Raw genomic sequence first — 18,478 nt, forward strand, 5'->3', positions numbered from 1 at the left:
TGCAGACACTGTCAATATTTCATCAGCTCCATGTCCTGCACTCACAGCATAACTGGATCTCGGAGGTAGGACTTCTTGGTACTCTTCAAGGAGTTTCTTGTAGCCCCAAGGGGTTATTCTGTTAGTCAGAAGCCACTTCCTAGGTGAGTAGGGTCATATGCATTGACTGACTCCAGATGGGCGCGTGACGATCTCGCTAGACAGTCTGAGATGTTCGAGGTGATAAGACCCGAAGCGGTGCGGACAATCATGCTCCGCACTGAAACCGCAGACTGCATATCTTTATCATGGATCTCTGGCGAGGCTGGGGCACAGATCTTGCCCGATCAAGGCCAAATTCCATCGGCCATCCGGAAAGAAACTGGAAGTGGCCTGGTGCTTTGCGGGTGGGAGACCTGAGGTTGCAGTACGGATTACGAGAGCGAAAACGAGAACGAGTTCCCCGGAAAGTTGCAATGCGGGGAGAGTGCCCTACCTCCATATGCTCCACTGTACTGACAAACGGTGAAGCACTATTATGGGAGAGGTCAAAAGGACCAAGGACACGGTCAACTTTGGCCAGAACAAGGTTGATGTTTGCGAGAAGTCGTACGATCTGGACGGAGTACTTTCTCATATTCATGCTCATACAGATATGAGATCATTACACCAGCGCTATTGTATGGCTGTCTGCACGGAGTGAACGGCCAATAAATTATCCGACGTAGTTTGATCAGTTAAGTTTTAAGCCTGGAGAGCCTGGACGTCTGCTCAGTTTTAGCGGTGGGATCGGGTGAGCTATGGCGGGTGATCAAGCCTACGACACCTAGAAAATAGTTAATTCGGGCCTAGTCAGCCCCGTAAGCTCCCCAGAGACAGTGGCCAGGCTGCTTAGGTCAGTGGCCGGCCGCTTAAAATGCCGCTTACCTTTTCTAACATTTTGAACCTGGAAGCTATTGCATTCGTGCTGAGTACATCAAACAAGAGTTCTTTACGCCCTCTCAAACCTCACCTTGTAATGCGAGCACTTTACAGAAATCTTTGTCTCGCAGCATGAAGTCTCTCATCTGGCCCCAATGCCTTCCAAATCTATTGCGCCAATCGAGATTGGGTCTTTCACAGCATCATCACCGCAAAAGACTGAATTTATCGGTAGTGCAAGTGGCGTGTTTTTCGTAAACACCGTCTTTCGTGCATTTGCCCAGTCAGCCTCCAGCTCAAACGATGCCGAATCTCAGACATTGCATCATGATCCAGGATCGGTGGACAGCCGTCTTGTCGATCCCGAAACTCCATTGCAGACGGAGGATGAGAATGTTGCCATGAAAATCCACCTCGAACGCGAGAATACGGAAGCTCCAGCAAGATCCTATGGTATCAAGGGTCACAGATTGGGTGTTGCCCCAAGCCAGCAAACCGCCAAAGAGCTACTGATGCTGTATCTGCGCAACTGGCACCCTTTGTTCCCATTCCTTCACGGTCCAACACTCCTTGAATCGATTTCGGCCTTATACGAAATCGACGAGCCACGTTCTTCCACCAAAGACAGCCTGAGAGCTCGTTTGTGCAAAGCCATCATATGCCAATGCGTTTTCAACATAGCTGACCTTGATAACCGGGGTCAGTATCTACCGTCCGAGTCTCGGATCGAGTCCTCGAGCAAACTACTTTCTCTCCTGGGCTATGTCGCCAACAATCACGACATTCAAACAATTCAAGCTTTGCTCGCTGCGCAGCTATACCTTGTCTCCACCATGGCCCTCCGAACTGCATCAACCGTAGGTGGAACACTGGCTAGGATTATGTATCATGCCGGCCTGCATCGTTGCCCGTATCGCTATCCACAGCTCGACCCCCAGGAATGTGATTTGCGAAAACGAGTTTTCTGGAGTGCTTATGTACTGGACAGGTATCTCAGTCAAGCCCTGGGTCACCCGCTAGGATTTCAAGATTCGGATCTCGATGTCTGTATTCCTGGCACAGCAGAACTGCACCAACCTGTCAAGTCAAATCAACAAAAAATGCCTTCGGGAGGCCATGCTGAGGAGAACGAAGTTTTGGCTCACCTTCCCAGAGAACAGTCGGCCGGACCGGCCAACGCAACAGATGTCACCTCTTCAGCAAGGGCAACTACTAGAACCGCCGAACCAGCTAGATTTCATGGGCCACGAGAGCACGCTGGTGACGAAGAACGAAATACTAGTTCGGAGATTTTGGCTAGTTACGTTCTTTACTGTCGATTGACCGGACAGGCATTGGAACTATTCCACAAATCACTTCAAAACCGCAAGATTCAAAGCGAAGACATGGTGGAACTACAGTCCGAAGTGCATTCCTGGTGGAACGGGTTGCCTGCCAGCTTACAGGACGAATATACAGGAGGAAAGATGGAGCTTTCTTCAACATTCACCTTCTTTTTCATCACCCTCTACAACCAATTGCTGCTCCTTATCAATCGCCCTTTTCTGTCGCTCTCCCCCAGGACTTTAGAATTCAGGTCGAGCCTACAAACCTGTGTCACGGCTAGCCGCCAGATAATTACCACCCTGCGCCATCAAGCTGAACGGAATCTGTCAGTGTCTTGGCCTGGGATGCTATCTGTAAGCTGGATGGCTGGGCTGGTGCTGTCGTTTGCGTGCACGTTGAGACTCTACCCGTTCAACAAGGCACAAAGGTGAGATAATCACACATGGCTCGTCATCCCACCGCAGCTAATGACTTCACATAGGGAGATTGAAGATTGCATTGAGCAGATTGCGGCCATGGACAGAAGGTGGAACAATGCAAGACATTGCGCAGAGGCATTAAGAAGCATGCTGGCAACTCTGAAACAGCAGTATACCGACGGTGTTCTGGGCCGATCCCAGGGCGGCCTAACAGCAAAATTCTTTGCTAAACCTCCGACCACCACGAAGGACAACATGTCCGTTGTTGATGAAAATAGTCCTTCCGACGCAGCTGCACATTCCCGTAAACGGAAAAGAGCAGATTTCCAAGGAGACGACCTCGAGTATCCTTCGGGCGGCCGTCAAGGCGATGCGAATGCTCCTTCAACCCAGAGAGCTGACCAAACGCACGACTTCAATCCAGATTTGGGAGGATGGCCTGTATTTGACGACGGAGTCTCTCTTACAAATTTAGAGTACATGGCACCTCAATTCACTGCTGGAACCCCCACGCTCGCAAACTTCGAAAATCCGGAGCTATTTCGCTTGCCAATACTGGATGACTTATATGTCAATCCAGGTGCATTTGGCAACATTGGTTGGGAGGCAATGGCTAATGGGACCGGGTACGTAAACGACCTGGGTGCCTCGAGCAGTCAAAGGCACCAGCAGAGAGGGGACTATGAAATGCCGTGAACATGCCCTCCGATCTGAAAAGCGCACTGGCTTGAGGGAGTCCAAAGTAGGTTGCAATTACCACAGAAATGTATCCTCAAATTCTTGAGACAAGCCAAATTTTGCGGCTGTGCTGTTTCGATGTGGCCTCGATGAGGAGCGACGCAATATGTCTCCTACAGTTTCTGGAGCCTGTGAAGTGGCAGACCGACCGACCGACCGGTTTTCTGGAGCCAACGGCATACCATCACGGCCTGGGATGGTTTCTGCGGCTTCATGGCGTGCGTCTTGGATCGGTGACGGGTCGCCGCTAAAGCTGTCCCCAAACGGACTCGGATCACTCGGGGATGCTACCTCTAGCCGCTCAAATGAAGCGCTATCTACCACAGTACTCGAGCCTGTGGCTGCGACCCCAGAAAGCGAATCCAAATCTTGCTTCCACAAGATCACGTCTTCCGGAGTTTGCAGAGGAAATTGTTCCCAGTAGGAGATGGCAGACTTTTTCTCCTCTGTCGTACTTAGGGTGCTGATCGTAAGGCTTGCTGGAATTCGGTGATCGAGTTCTGCGGTGAATGCCTCTGACAATTTTTCGAGATTGGCGTTGGAGGTCGAGAGCATTCGCCACAGCAAGCGCTCTGTCTCCTTCAGACGGGTTTCGAGTGCTTCAATGTAGCCCTTGGCAGGACCTCTGTCGATGACTTGTCAGAGCCCAAACAAGTGGCTACTCAACGCAGGATACCGAGACACGTAAACAGCTCTGGGTACAACAGCACCGGATGCATCTGGGACGACGGACCTCTTTTGTTTCCTCGGCCATACACATGTTTGCGAAAGACTTCGACATCTGCTGCAGGTAGGTCTGGACCACAGATCATTGTCAGCCATCACCAGCATAGCGTGTTACGACTAATGATGGCAGCCATCGCTGTCAAGGTACTGTTTGACGAACCTTTGTCCGTCACACTGTGGAGGCGTCAGTATGGAGAGGAACCACTGCGGCGGTTCTTGCTGGGTTCACCAACCTTCTGCTTCCTCGCGCGACAAGCATAACATGCGGAAGTACTTCTTGGGACTGAGCTGGGTCCGGATTCACTGGATCTGGGCTGTACCATATTCTCAAGTCATAGTCACATCCATGAAGCAACGACGCTCTTTTCGACCAACTTCATGGCAGGAGCACTGGGAGGCCCACCTGCTTTGCGAATGTCGAAATGGCCAGGAAGTATTGACAAAAGTCTGCAAAGGATGATGTGACGAAGACAATCAATGGCTTCTACATTCTGTCTGTAGATTCTTCAAATATCGACCTGCTTCATGCCAAGCAAACACGTTCAGTCTCATCGGCCCAAAGTTTGGCCGAAATCCGTCGGACCAATTTTTAAGCGACGAGCTTCAACCTCTCTACAAGTACTCCGTACATACAAGCATATTATGTCTTTGGGGCTATACCTTGGGAAAATTCGCCGAAGATACATGCTTCGAGTGACCCCGGAAGGAGAGAAATCATCACTCTAGATTGCGCCGAGTGCTGCAGATAAGTCAAATCGTCGTCAGCTTCTTCACCCCGAGTTTACAGTCTCCAGCTTGGGTGCTGCTGAATGCTAGACTCAGCCACTCGTGGGAAAGCCTCTTTTATTTTGTGAGGCTGTGCGGGCCTGACCATCTGTAAAGTGAGATACCCAACAATTTGATTCTTCGGACGGCAGTCTAGGAATTTCTCCATGCCTTTGAAGAGGGGAGTTGATCTGTAGGATCAAAGGATGAATCCTTCTCCAGATCCTTCAGTAAGCGGCCGCATACTCAGCCGCAAGAGGCTCGTGCTGGACTCTAACATGTGCCACCTGCACCGAAACTCGGCTGACACAGCAACCGGGGTTGGGCACAGATCCTGATAGGGTCCAAGCGGGGCGAGAGATCGCAATGGACCCCCGTCGAGACCCCTGGGAGACTCGTCTGGTTGCCCCTAAACTATTAGCCAAGTACAGCCACCATCGATATATTTGTTTGTCAGCTCCGAATCTGTGTCCATGAGCGCCACTGACTCTTACAGTACAAGCGGTGTGCACATCATTCTTTTAGCCCTCAGATTGAGTTTCGCCTCGCTAAATCTTTGTTTACTTTGGGCGAAAGTTGCCAAAGGACTCGAAGGATTGTTGAGCTAAGAATCCTTGTCGCCCCTGCAAACGTTTCTATTTACTATAAGTAGAGAGCATAATATCTCACTGCCGCAATTATCTCGACCTATACACAAAGTTCGGACTAGACTTCAGGGGAGTTTTTCATACTTTTGAACGTTTGCGTCTTTTCGAAATGAGAACCCGACATTGAGTCTGCCCAAGAGCTCTTGAATCCTCCATTGTTGTTTTATAATCTGTTCTGACAATACTCGATCATCTTGAATTTCTCATCGTTACATCACAGTCATGATGAAATCCTCTCTGGTGGCTGTTCTCGGTCTGGCGACCATGGGGCTGGCCGCTGACGGGTTTGTCAAGATGAATCTGCATAGGGACCCGATGCAGCAAAGCAAGAGTATGTTGGCGCGCAGACAGGCTGATACACTCGAAGAAGACGTCACTCTGGCTATACAAGGGTCAGCTTACTGGTTGGATCTCACCATTGGGACACCGCCTCAAAAGTTCAAGCTCCAACTCGACACGGGCAGCAGTGACCTTTGGGTCCCTGCGGCGAATGCAACCGCTTGCGTCAGGCACCACCGCACCAGTTGTCCAGGCGGTGCGTTCAATGTCAACAAATCGACCACGGCTGAAATCACCATCCCGTGGCAATGGGAAGTAGCGTACGGAGATGGGACCGCCGACGGCGGCGACTACTTCACCGATGTTGTGGTCATCGGCAACGACACAATCGAGGCTGGTGTCATGCAGCTCGGCCTGGCCATGATCACTGTCGATGGTCCCGTTGTCCAGAATGACGGCCATGGTCTTGTCGGAGTCGGGTACTCCAGCTTACAGTCGGGTGTGATGACTGGCATATTCGAGGCAGACAAGGCGCCACCGACCCTTCCCGGAGCGCTGGTAAAGGCCGGCGCCATCGACCGAGAAGCCTACAGCCTGTACCTGAACGACTTTCAAAGTGGCGAGGGTGCGGTGCTGTTTGGAGGCGTGGACTCTAGCAAGTACACCGGCGAACTCGTGGCTCTCCCCATCCTTCCCACGCCAGACAATTTCTCGGACTACACGCGCTTTGAGATTGCTTTGACCGGAATCTCTCTGACTGACGCGAATGGGACACATAAACTGACAGACGATGACTTTGCCGTGTCCGCGCTCATCGACAGTGGCACCGTCTCCCAGACGCTCCCGAAGTCGGTCTACAATGCAATCCTCGCGGGGCTCGGGGCCAGCAACGACCCTTACTTTGGTGTGCCGGCCGTCCCTTGCGTGTATGGGGACGCGAACATCTACATTACATATAGTTTTGGAGGTCCAGGTGGCCCCTCGATCGACGTACAACTGTCGGAACTACTTGGCCCCGGGCAACCCGACACGACGTTTTACGAAGATGGCACCCCGGCCTGCCCTGTTTTCATACTGGAGGAAACCGAGGAACTCGGTTACATCTTGGGCGACTCGTTCATGCGTTCGGGGTATTTTGTCTACGATCTCGAGAACAACATGATGGCCATTGCGCAGGCTCGTCTCAACTCGACCGAACCCGAGAAGATCGTCGCCTTCTCCAGCGGAACGGGTATCCCCGGAGCGACTTCGACAAACACATTCACAGATGTACCGACGCCGAGTGCCGGTGGCGCTGAGCAGCCGGGAGCGAAGACCACTGCCGCAGCTTCAGCGACTGCCACTTCACGTGTGCCTATAGGGTAAGTCCCACATCTTGTTTGGATCGATGGCATCTCGGCTAACTTGTGCAAATAGTTCTCCAACTTTCGCCCTTGGTAGCGTAACCAGCGAGCTCGGTGCTTCAAAGACAGGCTCCTCATCATCGGGCAAACAGAATTCGGCGTCAAGTACTCTTGTGTCCACATGGGCTGCAGTCGCCGGTGTTGTCATGAGTTTACTAGTTATTTTTTAGATGCTGTGGATACCAATAATGTATTCTGATACAATATCTTTATGTCCTATCAATCATGTCCTTTCCTATTGACCAAGTTATTTCACATCCTTGATAACCAATAACGAACGACCCGAAGAGACCCTACATCATGTTTGGCTGGCCCTCAATGTAGATCCAATATAGGTCCGTTGTCTCATGTCATGGGCATGTCAAAGCTGGGGTATTCCTCTCGGGCCAATCTCGACACGTTTCTTCAATTCAGACTCGGTCGTCCCTCCAGAAGATAATCGCCGTATATAGTCCTCGGGGTCAAAGTCGACGCCGATCGGGTTTTCCGCGAACTCCTTGGACTCCATGAACTCGGTCGCGGCTTCGGACGTGTCAAAGTTGTCGACCTGGGTTTCGAGCATGTTTCCGTCGGGGTCTTTGTAGTAGATGGATGTCGTCGGCCCATGGTTCACACACCACACTGGTTCGATGTTGCTACCGCCCCTTTGTCGTTTGCGCTGTCGGTACGACAGCAGAAGATCGGACAGAGAGTCGAAGGTGAATGCAATGTGTTCGAGTCCACAAGAATTCACATTCCTATCTTGGGTGTCTGGCATGGCCACGAGGGCGATGCGATGATGTTCGTCGTCGTAGGTGATGAATGCCAGGAAGTCGTTGGCGTGGACCACCTCGGCCCCCAGGAACGCCGTGTAGAATTCCACCATGGCACGGAACTTGTTGGTCCGCAAGACGACGTGGGCGAGGCGAGATGGGCTCATCACTTTCGTCGCAGGGGCGTCATAATCGATCTTCTTCTCGGCGGCCATGACGAGTCTGCATCAAGGGACAGACGGACGGAATTTGCCTCGAGGCTGAATAGGTTGGGTAGGTAGACGTCTACTCTGCTCATGGTTGTCAGATGGCTGAGGTATAGGCGCTCCCTCAATGTGTCCGAGAGACCTCGCTTCACCCCGCTTTTGAAGACTTGGCCCATGGACGTTTGGATTGGTTGATCTACGAAAGGAGTTTACCGAGCCTTTGAATAAAAAGGAAGACGTCAGGCCGGTAGTCTGCACCAGTCTAGACCCCCGAGTTGTAAGCGTTCAATTAGCCGAACAAGTTCACGGGGATTGGGTTTGTCGAGGGAGAAAAGGTCTATCACAAAGTATTTCTTCAAGTAGTACTTTTAGTGCTCAGTAAACCCCATGGGGGGGGGGGGGGTAGAAGGTGGGTCGCTGAATTCCCTATGCATGTGAAGGGACCCGATTTCTTGATAATCTACCTGTTACACCACTCTCTGACTGCCCTTCTTGAGCTTTTTGAAGACCGCCTTGTTGCTGCTTACATCAAGAATGCGCCCTACTGAAGAAATTTGGCCGATCGAGGAGGAAGCGAGTTCAGGAGTGTCTCCTTGTTCATCTCGAAATACTCCTCCAACGTCGTCATTTTGACTCCATAGTTTTGTTTCAACCCTTGGACGTCGATCTGACGCGGGATGCGGTTCGCCAGTTCTTCAAAGGTCTGGAAAAACTCGGTGTTTTTGGTTTCTTCCTTTTCGGCCGGCGTGCGCTTGTGGAGTTTGACATCGATCCCGCTCACGCGGGCCAGGATGTCACGCACCTCCTGGGCTGACAGGTTTTCACTGGCGATGTCGATTTCGTGGCCGCCGAACTTGTTCGGGTTCAGGAGCGCGGCCGCCGTGTACCTACCCACGTCGTACCCGTCCAGGTAAGGCATGGTCCTGTCGTCGTTCAACGAGGTCACGAGCGTCGCCGACTTGGGGAGCCGGGGAAATGTATGCGAGTGGTTCGAAGTCGGCAGCAAGTAGTCGTGGTCCAACACCGGTGGACGGAGGATCGTGTAGCTTTTGACACCGCTCTCTCGGACGGCCGCCTCCACCTCGGCCTTGGAGGTGTAGTAGGCGCCCAGGAATGGATGGACCGCTGCGGCCGTGGCGACTTGCGAACTCATCTCCATCGTCCTGTAGGTCGACGAGAGAACGATGCTGGTGAGGTCGTTGGCCCCAGCCCCGGCCTTGGATGCCTTTATGACGGCATCCGCTTGCGCCCTCGCCGCCCCAGGTTCAAAGATGGTCAGGTTGAGAAACATGCCGGCACATCCCGCCGCCGCAGCTCGGAATGCCGCGTCCGGCTCTTCATGCGTGCCTTGGAACAAAACGACGCCTTTGTCCTTGAGGGCGACGGCTTTCGGAGAGGTCGGGTCCCGAACCACGGCGTGGACTTTCGCTCCGGCGGCGAGCAGTTCGGAAACCACTGCACCACCCTGGATGCCTGTGGCTCCAGTGACAAGATAGGTAGACATTGTGTTTGTGTAATGGAAGAAGTGAGTGCTTTTGTTGTGAAGTGTGTCTTGACTTAAAGGTTTGTCTTGGTGAGGTACACGCCCACTATATATGTTTCCTCGTCGCCGCTGACTAGTTCACATGGTCCGGGATCTACGCCAAAGAGCCATTACAAATCGACATGCGTTTAAGGGAAGCAGACACGACACTAACTCCGAGAACAATGGTCTGATGCGGCATTGCTCGTCAAAGCAGTGATCATGTTCGAGTTGAAGTGCAGGCTCCCCCCACTTCTCTTGATCTCAAGGTGGAAGGCGAAGGAAGAGGACCCACAATGATCTCGTTTGCCCCTTTGGGAAAGGGTCATACCATGCGGAAAGGATCTCGGCGTCTTGAACCAGTGTCATTGTTACTGTTCATGACAACGGTATTGTGAGCGAGACGACTGGAATACGGGAGCATTCAGATCCGCGGATATAATATGACTAGAAGCTTGATAGTGGCTGATAAATGCTTATGAAGCAGGTATGTTTTCACAGGATATAGTATATACAGTCCGACTGCCCAACGTATGTAATCTTATTTGGCTGCAAGAAGATTGCTTGCCAAATCTTTACCAGGGTCGTTGCTACTGGTGCTGGCAGGATATAAATCTGAACTCTGAAGTTGATCACCTCGGAACCACTCGACCAACCGCTGCCCGGCTGGCGCGTCACCGGTGTAAGGGTAGCCACAGGCCGCGGCCGGGAAATCCATATACCTCCATAGAGATTTGTCCCCAGTTTGTTCAATGTGTTCACAGATCGCCCAGCAGTCATTCTGAGCGCGTCGACGTGTCCACCAGCAGTCCTCGGCGCACAGGAGGGCAAGCCAGTACGATACAAGCAAGAGGGCTCGCGTATCGAGAGAGTTGAGGAGATGAAGAAATTGTGAAGAAATGACCTCCACGAACTGCATGTACTGTAGGAGGGCCACTTCATTTTCGGGAACAATAGGTAAGAGGCGGCACAGTCTGCGAAGAACCTTGTGGTGGGAGTTGGTCAAGGGGCCAGAAGTTTCACAAACCCCGAAAATGGTAGCGAACTCATCTGGGAGACCGTCGGTGGCCGCGGTGCCCGGTAGCCCGTCGTCTAGTAGGTGCAGAACAGTTTCCGCTGTTGGTTCCAAGGTGTTGATCCACATGCTGTCCTGCACGTTGGATTTAGATTTGAACAATGTCAAGATCGAGCCGAGACCAAGTTGGCTGCCGAGCCAGGAGAAGGGCTTCCGGCGATCTTTCAAGGGTACTTGGAAATCGTCTTCCAGATCGGCAAAGGAGATGGATCCCAGAAACATCGAGGTCGTGATGGCGGCGTCGACTTTGTCTACCTGCTGCATTTCTAGGCACCGCCTTAAGCCGGAGCAGGCTTGCATTGAATGATATGTTTCACTCAGGCATCGGTCTCGCGGTGATTTTAAATGATACCTGTAATGACACCCCGACGCCGCAAGGACAGAGTGCATGGCAAGTGGCTCCTGTTGTGTGTTTATGCGGTCAGCCTGACCTGGACCTTGAACAAGCTTCTTATGTCTCGTTTGTCATTCAGTGGGAGACTAGACCTACCTCTACAGCGATGTAGACGACATTCTGGGCGGCCATTCCCCAGCTGGACAGTGGCATCATGGTCTTCACGACCGACTCGATGAAATAGTTGAACAAGTTCGAATCAAGATTAGGGAACCAATTCAAGGGAACCTTTTTGCGGAGATCCCGGTCTGCTTGAGGCGACACTAGCAGGGTGTATGTACATTTCGCGCCGTGCTTGACACAGTTCTGACATGTCGGCGTTTGTTCATCGCACTCCTCATGATCAGCAAGTAATGACCCTGCAATCGCCACTCGAGTCGTCCACTTACCTTGATTCGGCGTCTCTTGCATGTCAAGCATCCCTTTTGCGACTTGTGATGCAGTTTTCGACGCTTGTAATTCTGGACGCGGCCGCTGGAAGATCGATCTCCAGGGAATGACAAGACTTGAAATCGACCTCCCTGATTATTTGCCATGTCTAGTACGCTATCATCGGCTCGAATGGATGGCGTGAATGGTAGTGGGATAGTCTCAAGGTCTTTCGTCGAGAATGGTAAACGAGGTTGATGGTTGGAATGGAGAATATAATGATTGATCCGGAGTTTTCATCTGGGGGTTTGAACAGTGGATCCATCCATCATTCTTTCTCGTTTACCTCTTTGGACTTGGTCCGCTTCGGCCGAGGCCAACTACAGTACAATATTGATTCACACTGGGCCCCAAGATCTTTCTTACTAATTCAAATCCCGGACCGTGGCAGGACAACATTAATAATCTCACTCCTCTCAATCGCAATTAATCCACTACTTGCTGGAGGGAAAAGACGCGGGGGCCACAGGCAATGCTCAAAATCCCAAACTTGTTCTCAGCGGGCTTGCGCGCAAAAGTAATCATAATGTCATTGCCGCGACATGGAAAAATAAGGTCTGCATGATTTCAGTAAGAATCTCTATCGAACCAGCCATTTGATTTGCCCGCCTTGTACAACGTCTTCAATTTATCCCCTCCCTCGAGCTCGTAAAACTGGGATATCTCGCCCAAGTTATCCAGCATCCTCAACAGACCGAGAAAGATCAAATCGACATAACACGGTGTCTGATTGTGGAGAAACGGGCCGCCGTTCTTCTCGTACGCCTGACCCAGTTCCTTGATTACAGGAGCGACTGTCCCAACACACTCCCTTGCTCCCTTGGCGAACTCGTCCAGCTTCATGCCCAATCGCTTCTCGCGCGCCTCGATAAAATATGCCTGACTGGGCGGGTTGAGGAGGACTTTCGGCACGAGAGGAGTAAATATAGGTCGGATGGTGTTGGTGAACTTGACCACCAGTTCCTCGATGTGTGCTTGGTCCGGTAGGTCGAAATTGAGTGACGGCTGCGGGTAGAGGTGCTCCAGCTTTTCAGCAACTGCTCGCGAACCCTGCAGGTATGAACCATCGGGGAGTCGGACGGCCGGAGAGGTGTAGGCAGGTCCTGCTTCGTTCGGGGCAAGCCCGCTGGAAGAAACGCAGAACAGCAAGTCAGTCAAAATGATAAATGATAGTGAGTACTTTCCAGCAAGGCGAGGGAGTGATGGTGAGAACATATCGAGTCAGAATGTTCAATGTTCACAACCCTCCAAGAGTCGACAAGCACCAGGTATGGTGAACCCAACCGGTCGATAGAGGATGTCTTACGTTCTCCCCAGCTTGACCCTCAAGTCAGGATACTCGGTCCACTCCGTCTCATACGGAATCTTCTTGTAGTTGAGGACCAGTCGTGCTATGCGTCGGCGTCAACATGGTGTGTGGAGTGGAGGAGAGAACATTTCACCGGTGGAAATCTTACCTTTCAATGCATTATAGCTCCAGCTCTTACCTTGTCTGGAGGGCAGGTCATATAGAATAATTGTGTCTGACATGTCGGTTCGTTGAATGGTAATGGTCAGATGCTCAGGTTGGCCCTGTCCCCAGTTCAAGAGCCCTTTCTTTCCCTATATCACCATGAGAGTACTCCCAAGATGGCTCAAACGGAGCAACTCGACGATGTCGGCTTCTCCAACTTTAGGAACTACGTAAGAGCTTCGATCATCGTAGAGTCGAGCTTGTGTATGGGTGTTGATGCTCATGCCAAGACTGACCCACGTCCGGCACGAAGAGCGATGATAGAATTCGACACCACTGATCTTGAAATGTCTCGTTGTTTCGCTTCTTTGACTCGATAGAAATCCTATAACCTAGTGAGGAAGTCCATTAGATGTTGTAATCTCTTGAAGCGGTCAAGAACACTCCTATACGAGGAACAAAACTTCAAGGCTTGCTGATATCTTCAAGAGGACCCTTCGAGGCGTGAGAAACGATGCTCTTCCCACACATACATGGAAACCTAAGCGAAAAGTTCTGCTATTGGATAGTCTGGCAAGCTGCAGAGTCTGTGAGTCCATGAAAAATCTCGAGGCGGATCACCGTTGGTCATCTTGATCAACAATGAAAGCGATTGGCGATGATCGCTGAACACCGGCACGCATGCCGACTTTCTCGTGACCCCGCTATGGGATGGGATGCGACATAGTTTTGCTTTCAGACGCAGGACGGATCTGGTAATTGCTCGTGTGATCTCTCCGATGCCGCTGAACTCCTCGTCGGTGCTATGGACAAAAAGTGAGAGAATTATCGAGTAGTGTGTCCACGCTTCCATCGGCGTTCGATTTCGTTGTATGAGTCAGAACCTGAGGGCATCTGCATTGGAAAAGACTTCAATCTGAGCTTCGGCTCCGTGCCGGCGGTGTCTCAAGCTTTCATCCAAGATCTCTCTTCTAAGGGCCTTTCATCCTTTATCCAATTGTTGATGGAGCATAGACGGCTTCAAATCGTGCGACTTGACAACTACATAGTCAAATCAGTTTACAAATACGCCTTTCTGGGATCGCCTCCCCGTGATGAAAGGACGAGAAGTCCACGACGGGCCTTCTTCCCAGCCCAGAAAAGATGCCAGTGGCAGCGATGACGAGAAATGCCGGATATCACCATTACCTGCGGTGCTGGAGAAGCAAACAAGGACGGATGTGCAGGATACACCTTCCACCATACCGCCCCAGGCCACGAACATTCCTCATATCGACGTGGAGTCTGGCTCAGAGACAGACGCGCAGTCCCTCATAGTTCCTCGGGGGTCCAGAAGAGGTCTCTTCGCCACTGTAACGGTTCTTGCCGAAGTCCGAAACCCATATCTCTATTCAAAGAGCAGAAAATGGTTCATCACGTTCGTGGTGGCTTTTGCTGCGGCTGCCACCTCGCTTGGGAGCGCCATCATTTATCGTGAGCACACATCGGAGGAATCCAGACACCATTCTTGACTCAGTTGCTGACTTTCTTTGCTAGCTGCCCTGGCAGAGACAGCTCGGGACCTCCATGCCAGTCCCACGGTGACCAACCTCTCCGTCGCTCTGTACATGCTCAGCATTTCGTTTTGCCCACTCTGGTGGTCGACCTTGAGCGAAACAGCCGGACGCCGGACAACCTATCTGGTTTCATTGTTCTTTTTTGTCCTCTTCGCCATACTTTCGGCCACAGCCAAGTCGATTGGCGTATTTGTTGCGATGCGTATGCTCTCTGGTGGTGCTGGTGCATCGGTTCAGGCAGTCGGGGCTGGTACCTTGGCCGACATCTGGGAACCTTTCGAAAGAGGCAAGGCCATGGGTCGTTTCTATCTAGGGCCCCTATGTGGCCCGCTCCTGGCTCCTATAATTGGAGGGTAAGTCATGAGATGGTTGAAGAGCTCTCCTATGGTCATCTGCTTATGCCTGTTGACATTGGAGGTATTAAATGCTGACGTTGATAAATCCAGGCTCCTGGCTGCGCGTTGGGGCTGGAGGAGCACGCAGTGGTTCCTCGTCATCTATGGTGGAATTAGTCTCGTGTTCCTTACCTTTGCACTGCCCGAAACAGTCAAGATGCACGACGATCCTCAAGCTGAGGTTGCTTCGGAGCGAGACACGATACCAATCGTCTCACGAACCCGCTTCCGAACGAAACGATTCCTTCGCCTGTCTCGCCAGGTACTGTTCGACCCACTGAAGATGGTCATGCTGCTTCGCCACCTTCCAATCCTCTTTACCGCCTACTGGGCTTCCCTCGCATTCGGCACGTTGTACATTGTCAATATTTCTATGCAAGAAGCCTTTGCCAAGTCTCCTTACAATTTCTCGGTGTCCCAGGTTGGTCTGACATATATCCCAGCTGGCGTTGGGTTTATGGTATCGGCCCTGTTTGCTGGAAGATGGGCCGATTATGTTATGGCGAGACAAGCAAAGAGAAAGAAGAGGTATGACGAAAGCGGCAAGTTGGTCTTGCGACCTGAAGATCGTATGATGGAGAATGCTTGGATAGCTGCCATTGCCTTTCCTGTAGCATTGCTTTGGTATGGCTGGAGCGTCGACCAGGGGGTTTTCTGGGTAGTACCGGTACGATGTCTTGTTGTCTTCTTCCTGTTGAAAGACCAAATCTGACGATCGATTCCTACAGTTACTGGCATCTTTGATCTTTGGCCTTTCTGCAATGCTCATCTTCGGCCTGGCTGTTACGATGCTGACCGAGTTCATCCCTCGCAAGCCTAGTAATGGCGTCGCAGTGGCCAACTTCCTCCGCAATATCTTCTCGTGCATTGGCACTATTCTGGGGGATCCGTTGATCCACGCCGAAGGGACAGGATGGATGTTCACAGGGTTGGCAATCCTTGTTAGCACGGGGACTTTGGTCATTTGGTGGATGAGGGCGAAAGGTGCCCAGTGGCGCAAGGAGAATGAAGGGAAAGTTGGATAATCAATGCGACAGGATGAAACTTATATCCCGCTCCTCATTGCTTTAGGTTCCAGGACGTCTTGCACCAACTAGTACATGCCAACAACTGCATTGACCTGATATGAAGTGATGCGGGTTTGGCATGTCTGAAAAGATGCTGGCATTTGGGAGCTAGATTGACTGGCTACTTGAGACGGTCCTGAAGTGGTTGAACTGCTATCATACGCCGACCTACCTTGTGCAAACATTGACCGCAGATGCAAAGTTCTTCCTCTTCAGATTTGACCTGGGTTTGACTCCGTGGAGTCGCACACGTGCGCGCAACGGAGGACCCAAGATCGGGTATTTTTGAAATATCTCCTTCCGGCTCTTGTTCCACCGTTATTGTAGAGAGAGATTTGTAATCTGGTCGTTGTTCCCACGGTCCACGTAAAGAAGCAGGGGAGTCGTGTCATCAACGAGTGCGCCGGGATTGCTTCAAGCCCGAACTAGAGGAGGCAATGCTGCGGACAGGAGAGAAGAATTCAGGTGCGCAGAGCGGTGGTCGCCATAAATTGAGCATTGCGTTGGTAGTAATAGCAAGTGAATCGCGCGAATAGTGCCGTCGCAGGTTCCAGGGGTCGAGAGTTTACGACGTGAGAACTATGATCGTCGACATACAGTTGTTTCGATCTAGAATGACAGATCGAAGGGAAGTTGGAAACATAAAGATACAGCATCATCGAAGGAAGAATGGTCAATCGAAACATCGCAGGCGTTGGGAATGATCCCTTGCGGTACGGAATATCTTTATACCGACGGTAGTCTCCTGCTTACTCATAATCTCGCTTCCCCCTTTCCTTGTGATGTTCAATGTCTTCCTCCTGACTACGATCCGATGCATCAGTCCTCTGCTTGCATGATCTACCATTGTCTTCTATGAAATATGTCTGAACGTTCTATCGCTATAGTCTGGCTTATTCTTGTCTGTACATCGAACTGAATCATCTGAATCCCCAAACAGCAATTCACCCCGGAACTCCGAACCATGGTCTCTTTTCATCATACTGGGCCAGAGACTACTTACGAACGACTTCTTGATCCTCTGCCACAGCCGTCCCTTCTTGTTGCTCCGACTTGTTGAATTTACGTATAACCTGCAACGTGGCGTAGTAACTAAATGGCAGGGCGAAGAACCAAAGCCCAAAATTGATACTAGCAGTGGCAATCAATGCGGTGGGAACAGCCTGCACCCCGAACCCTACTGCCACGCCAGCAGTCTCTATTCCGCGAAGCAGAGAGCTGTACCGAATCTGGTCACCTGGGGAATCTGACAGGTTACTGATGCACCAGTAAATATAGTTCTCTACCATCCCAAGGCTGATGCGCTCGAACAGATACAGACCGAAACCACGGCCAAAGGTCTTCTGGTCACCCCAATCAAGCACTGGCTCCGTGTGACGGTATTCATTTTGGATAATGACCGCCCAAATCCATGTCGCGCTGTTGAGCAGAGCGATCAAGGTGTATGTAACAATGGCGCGTGTCTGCCGACTTTTGCTCCATGGGAGATCTACAAGTGAGCCAGTGAGCCATGTTGCTAACGTCCCCACGACAGCAGACATGAAGCTGCCTAGCGCTCGAGACCGCACCGTGAAGTATGTCGCGAGATATGTCCCGGGATACGCTTGAATCCACCCAAAATACCAGAAGAGTGGTGTCAGCAGAAGGATTGGCTTGCTCCTGATCAAACGCCACATCTGCTTGAGTTCGGTTCTCCAGGCAATTCCCCTGGGTGCATAGATGCGAGTGCCATCATCTCTCCTGACCTTCTCTGGGTTCGACAGCAGAAGTCCAAAGAAAAACCCTAGGCACTGAATGGCGATGAAGGCAAGATATGTCTGATAACCGACCTTGCCACGCTGGTTCATCTTGTGATTTATCCCGAGAGAAACCGCTCCCCCTATGATATTGCCAAAGTTACGGAAAGTGAACCAAGTGGCGATGTATCGACCTCGTTTATGTTGCTCTGGGTACCCTGTGGCAATGGCACCTTCAACGCTCCAGAAGAAGCCTGCACTGATCCCACAGGCCACAGCGCCAAAGTACACGAACCAAGTTGCACCTGTACGGTTGTTGACGTATAATCCGGCCGCGTAAAGTGGATAGCCCAGGGCTCCGACAGCGAGCGTCCAACGGAACCCAATCAAGTTGGTCAGCCAGGGTCCTGCAAAACAAGTCACTGTCATGAAGGCATATAGAAGAGCGTTGGCTGCGTTGACAAGGTCAGGACTCTGAGAGCCGCCCACGCCCAGCCCATTCATGGCACTCCAAATGCCTGGCGCGCAGAATGCGCATGTCCCCACAACGAGAATTTGAAAGAGAGTCGTGCGATAGATAGAATACCGGCTCCGGTGCAAAGGTGGTTCGGCTGACTGTTGCGGACGGGGAGACGGAGGGCTTGATATTTCCTGGTCCCCAATATCCAAGACTTCCTTTCCATCGACTGG

The 18,478-nt window shown here is 51.6% G+C and overlaps 6 protein-coding genes across 7 annotated transcripts; 3 read left to right on the forward strand and 3 right to left on the reverse strand.

Annotated features, from left to right (window-relative positions):
- Positions 1–1,055: 1,055 nt before the first annotated feature.
- PV06_10323 (uncharacterized protein) lies at positions 1,056–3,376 on the forward strand (the record flags this gene model as incomplete). Its single annotated transcript, XM_016411864.1, has 3 exons — positions 1,056–2,653; positions 2,708–3,271; positions 3,364–3,376. 3 exons carry the CDS (start codon positions 1,056–1,058, stop codon positions 3,374–3,376), a joined length of 2,175 nt encoding a protein of 724 aa, XP_016257905.1.
- Positions 3,085–4,368, reverse strand: PV06_10324 (uncharacterized protein; the record flags this gene model as incomplete). The annotated part of the gene is made up of 4 exons (XM_016411865.1): positions 3,085–4,008; positions 4,140–4,179; positions 4,270–4,283; positions 4,343–4,368. 4 exons carry the CDS (start codon positions 4,366–4,368, stop codon positions 3,399–3,401), a joined length of 690 nt encoding a protein of 229 aa, XP_016257906.1. The 3' UTR covers positions 3,085–3,398.
- A 1,146-nt stretch (positions 4,369–5,514) lies between these two features.
- Positions 5,515–7,415, forward strand: PV06_10325 (uncharacterized protein). The gene is made up of 2 exons (XM_016411866.1): positions 5,515–7,161; positions 7,217–7,415. Exons 1-2 carry the CDS (start codon positions 5,744–5,746, stop codon positions 7,371–7,373), a joined length of 1,575 nt encoding a protein of 524 aa, XP_016257907.1. The 5' UTR covers positions 5,515–5,743; the 3' UTR covers positions 7,374–7,415.
- A 2,809-nt stretch (positions 7,416–10,224) lies between these two features.
- PV06_10326 (uncharacterized protein) lies at positions 10,225–11,688 on the reverse strand (the record flags this gene model as incomplete). The annotated part of the gene is made up of 3 exons (XM_016411867.1): positions 10,225–11,160; positions 11,249–11,485; positions 11,542–11,688. The coding sequence occupies 3 exons, from the start codon at positions 11,686–11,688 to the stop codon at positions 10,225–10,227; spliced, it is 1,320 nt and encodes a 439-aa protein (XP_016257908.1).
- Positions 11,689–12,043: 355 nt separating this feature from the next.
- On the reverse strand, positions 12,044–13,729 carry PV06_10327. 2 transcript variants are annotated; one of them, XM_016411868.1, is made up of 3 exons: positions 13,039–13,729; positions 12,888–12,972; positions 12,044–12,707 (listed from the first exon to the last, which is right to left on the reverse strand). In XM_016411868.1, exons 1-3 carry the CDS (start codon positions 13,109–13,111, stop codon positions 12,149–12,151), a joined length of 717 nt encoding a protein of 238 aa, XP_016257909.1. In that variant the 5' UTR covers positions 13,112–13,729; the 3' UTR covers positions 12,044–12,148. The 2 variants fall into 2 exon arrangements, with proteins under 2 accessions (XP_016257909.1, XP_016257910.1); XM_016411869.1 differs by having other exon boundaries at positions 12,044–12,972.
- A 399-nt stretch (positions 13,730–14,128) lies between these two features.
- PV06_10328 (uncharacterized protein) lies at positions 14,129–16,182 on the forward strand (the record flags this gene model as incomplete). The annotated part of the gene is made up of 4 exons (XM_016411870.1): positions 14,129–14,507; positions 14,571–14,943; positions 15,037–15,652; positions 15,714–16,182. 4 exons carry the CDS (start codon positions 14,129–14,131, stop codon positions 16,008–16,010), a joined length of 1,665 nt encoding a protein of 554 aa, XP_016257911.1. The 3' UTR covers positions 16,011–16,182.
- Between the last annotated feature and the right edge of the window lie 2,296 nt (positions 16,183–18,478).

The sequence above is a fragment of the Exophiala oligosperma genome (assembly GCF_000835515.1).
Source record: "Exophiala oligosperma strain CBS 72588 unplaced genomic scaffold supercont1.12, whole genome shotgun sequence".
NCBI lineage: Eukaryota > Fungi > Ascomycota > Eurotiomycetes > Chaetothyriales > Herpotrichiellaceae > Exophiala > Exophiala oligosperma.

Excerpts from the sequence above, each read along its gene's own strand:
- PV06_10325 (XM_016411866.1), top strand. The coding sequence starts at position 5,744 with ATGATGAAATCCTCTCTGGTGGCTGTTCTCGGTCTGGCGACCATGGGG. Across the intron at positions 7,162-7,216 it reads ACTTCACGTGTGCCTATAGG|TTCTCCAACTTTCGCCCTTG; the intron begins GTAAGTCCCACA and ends TTGTGCAAATAG.
- PV06_10327 (XM_016411868.1), bottom strand. The coding sequence starts at position 13,111 with ATGTCAGACACAATTATTCTATATGACCTGCCCTCCAGACAAGGTAAG. Across the intron at positions 12,973-13,038 it reads GAGCTATAATGCATTGAAAG|CACGACTGGTCCTCAACTAC; the intron begins GTAAGATTTCCA and ends GCCGACGCATAG. Across the intron at positions 12,708-12,887 it reads AGGGTCAAGCTGGGGAGAAC|CGGGCTTGCCCCGAACGAAG; the intron begins GTAAGACATCCT and ends CGTTTCTTCCAG.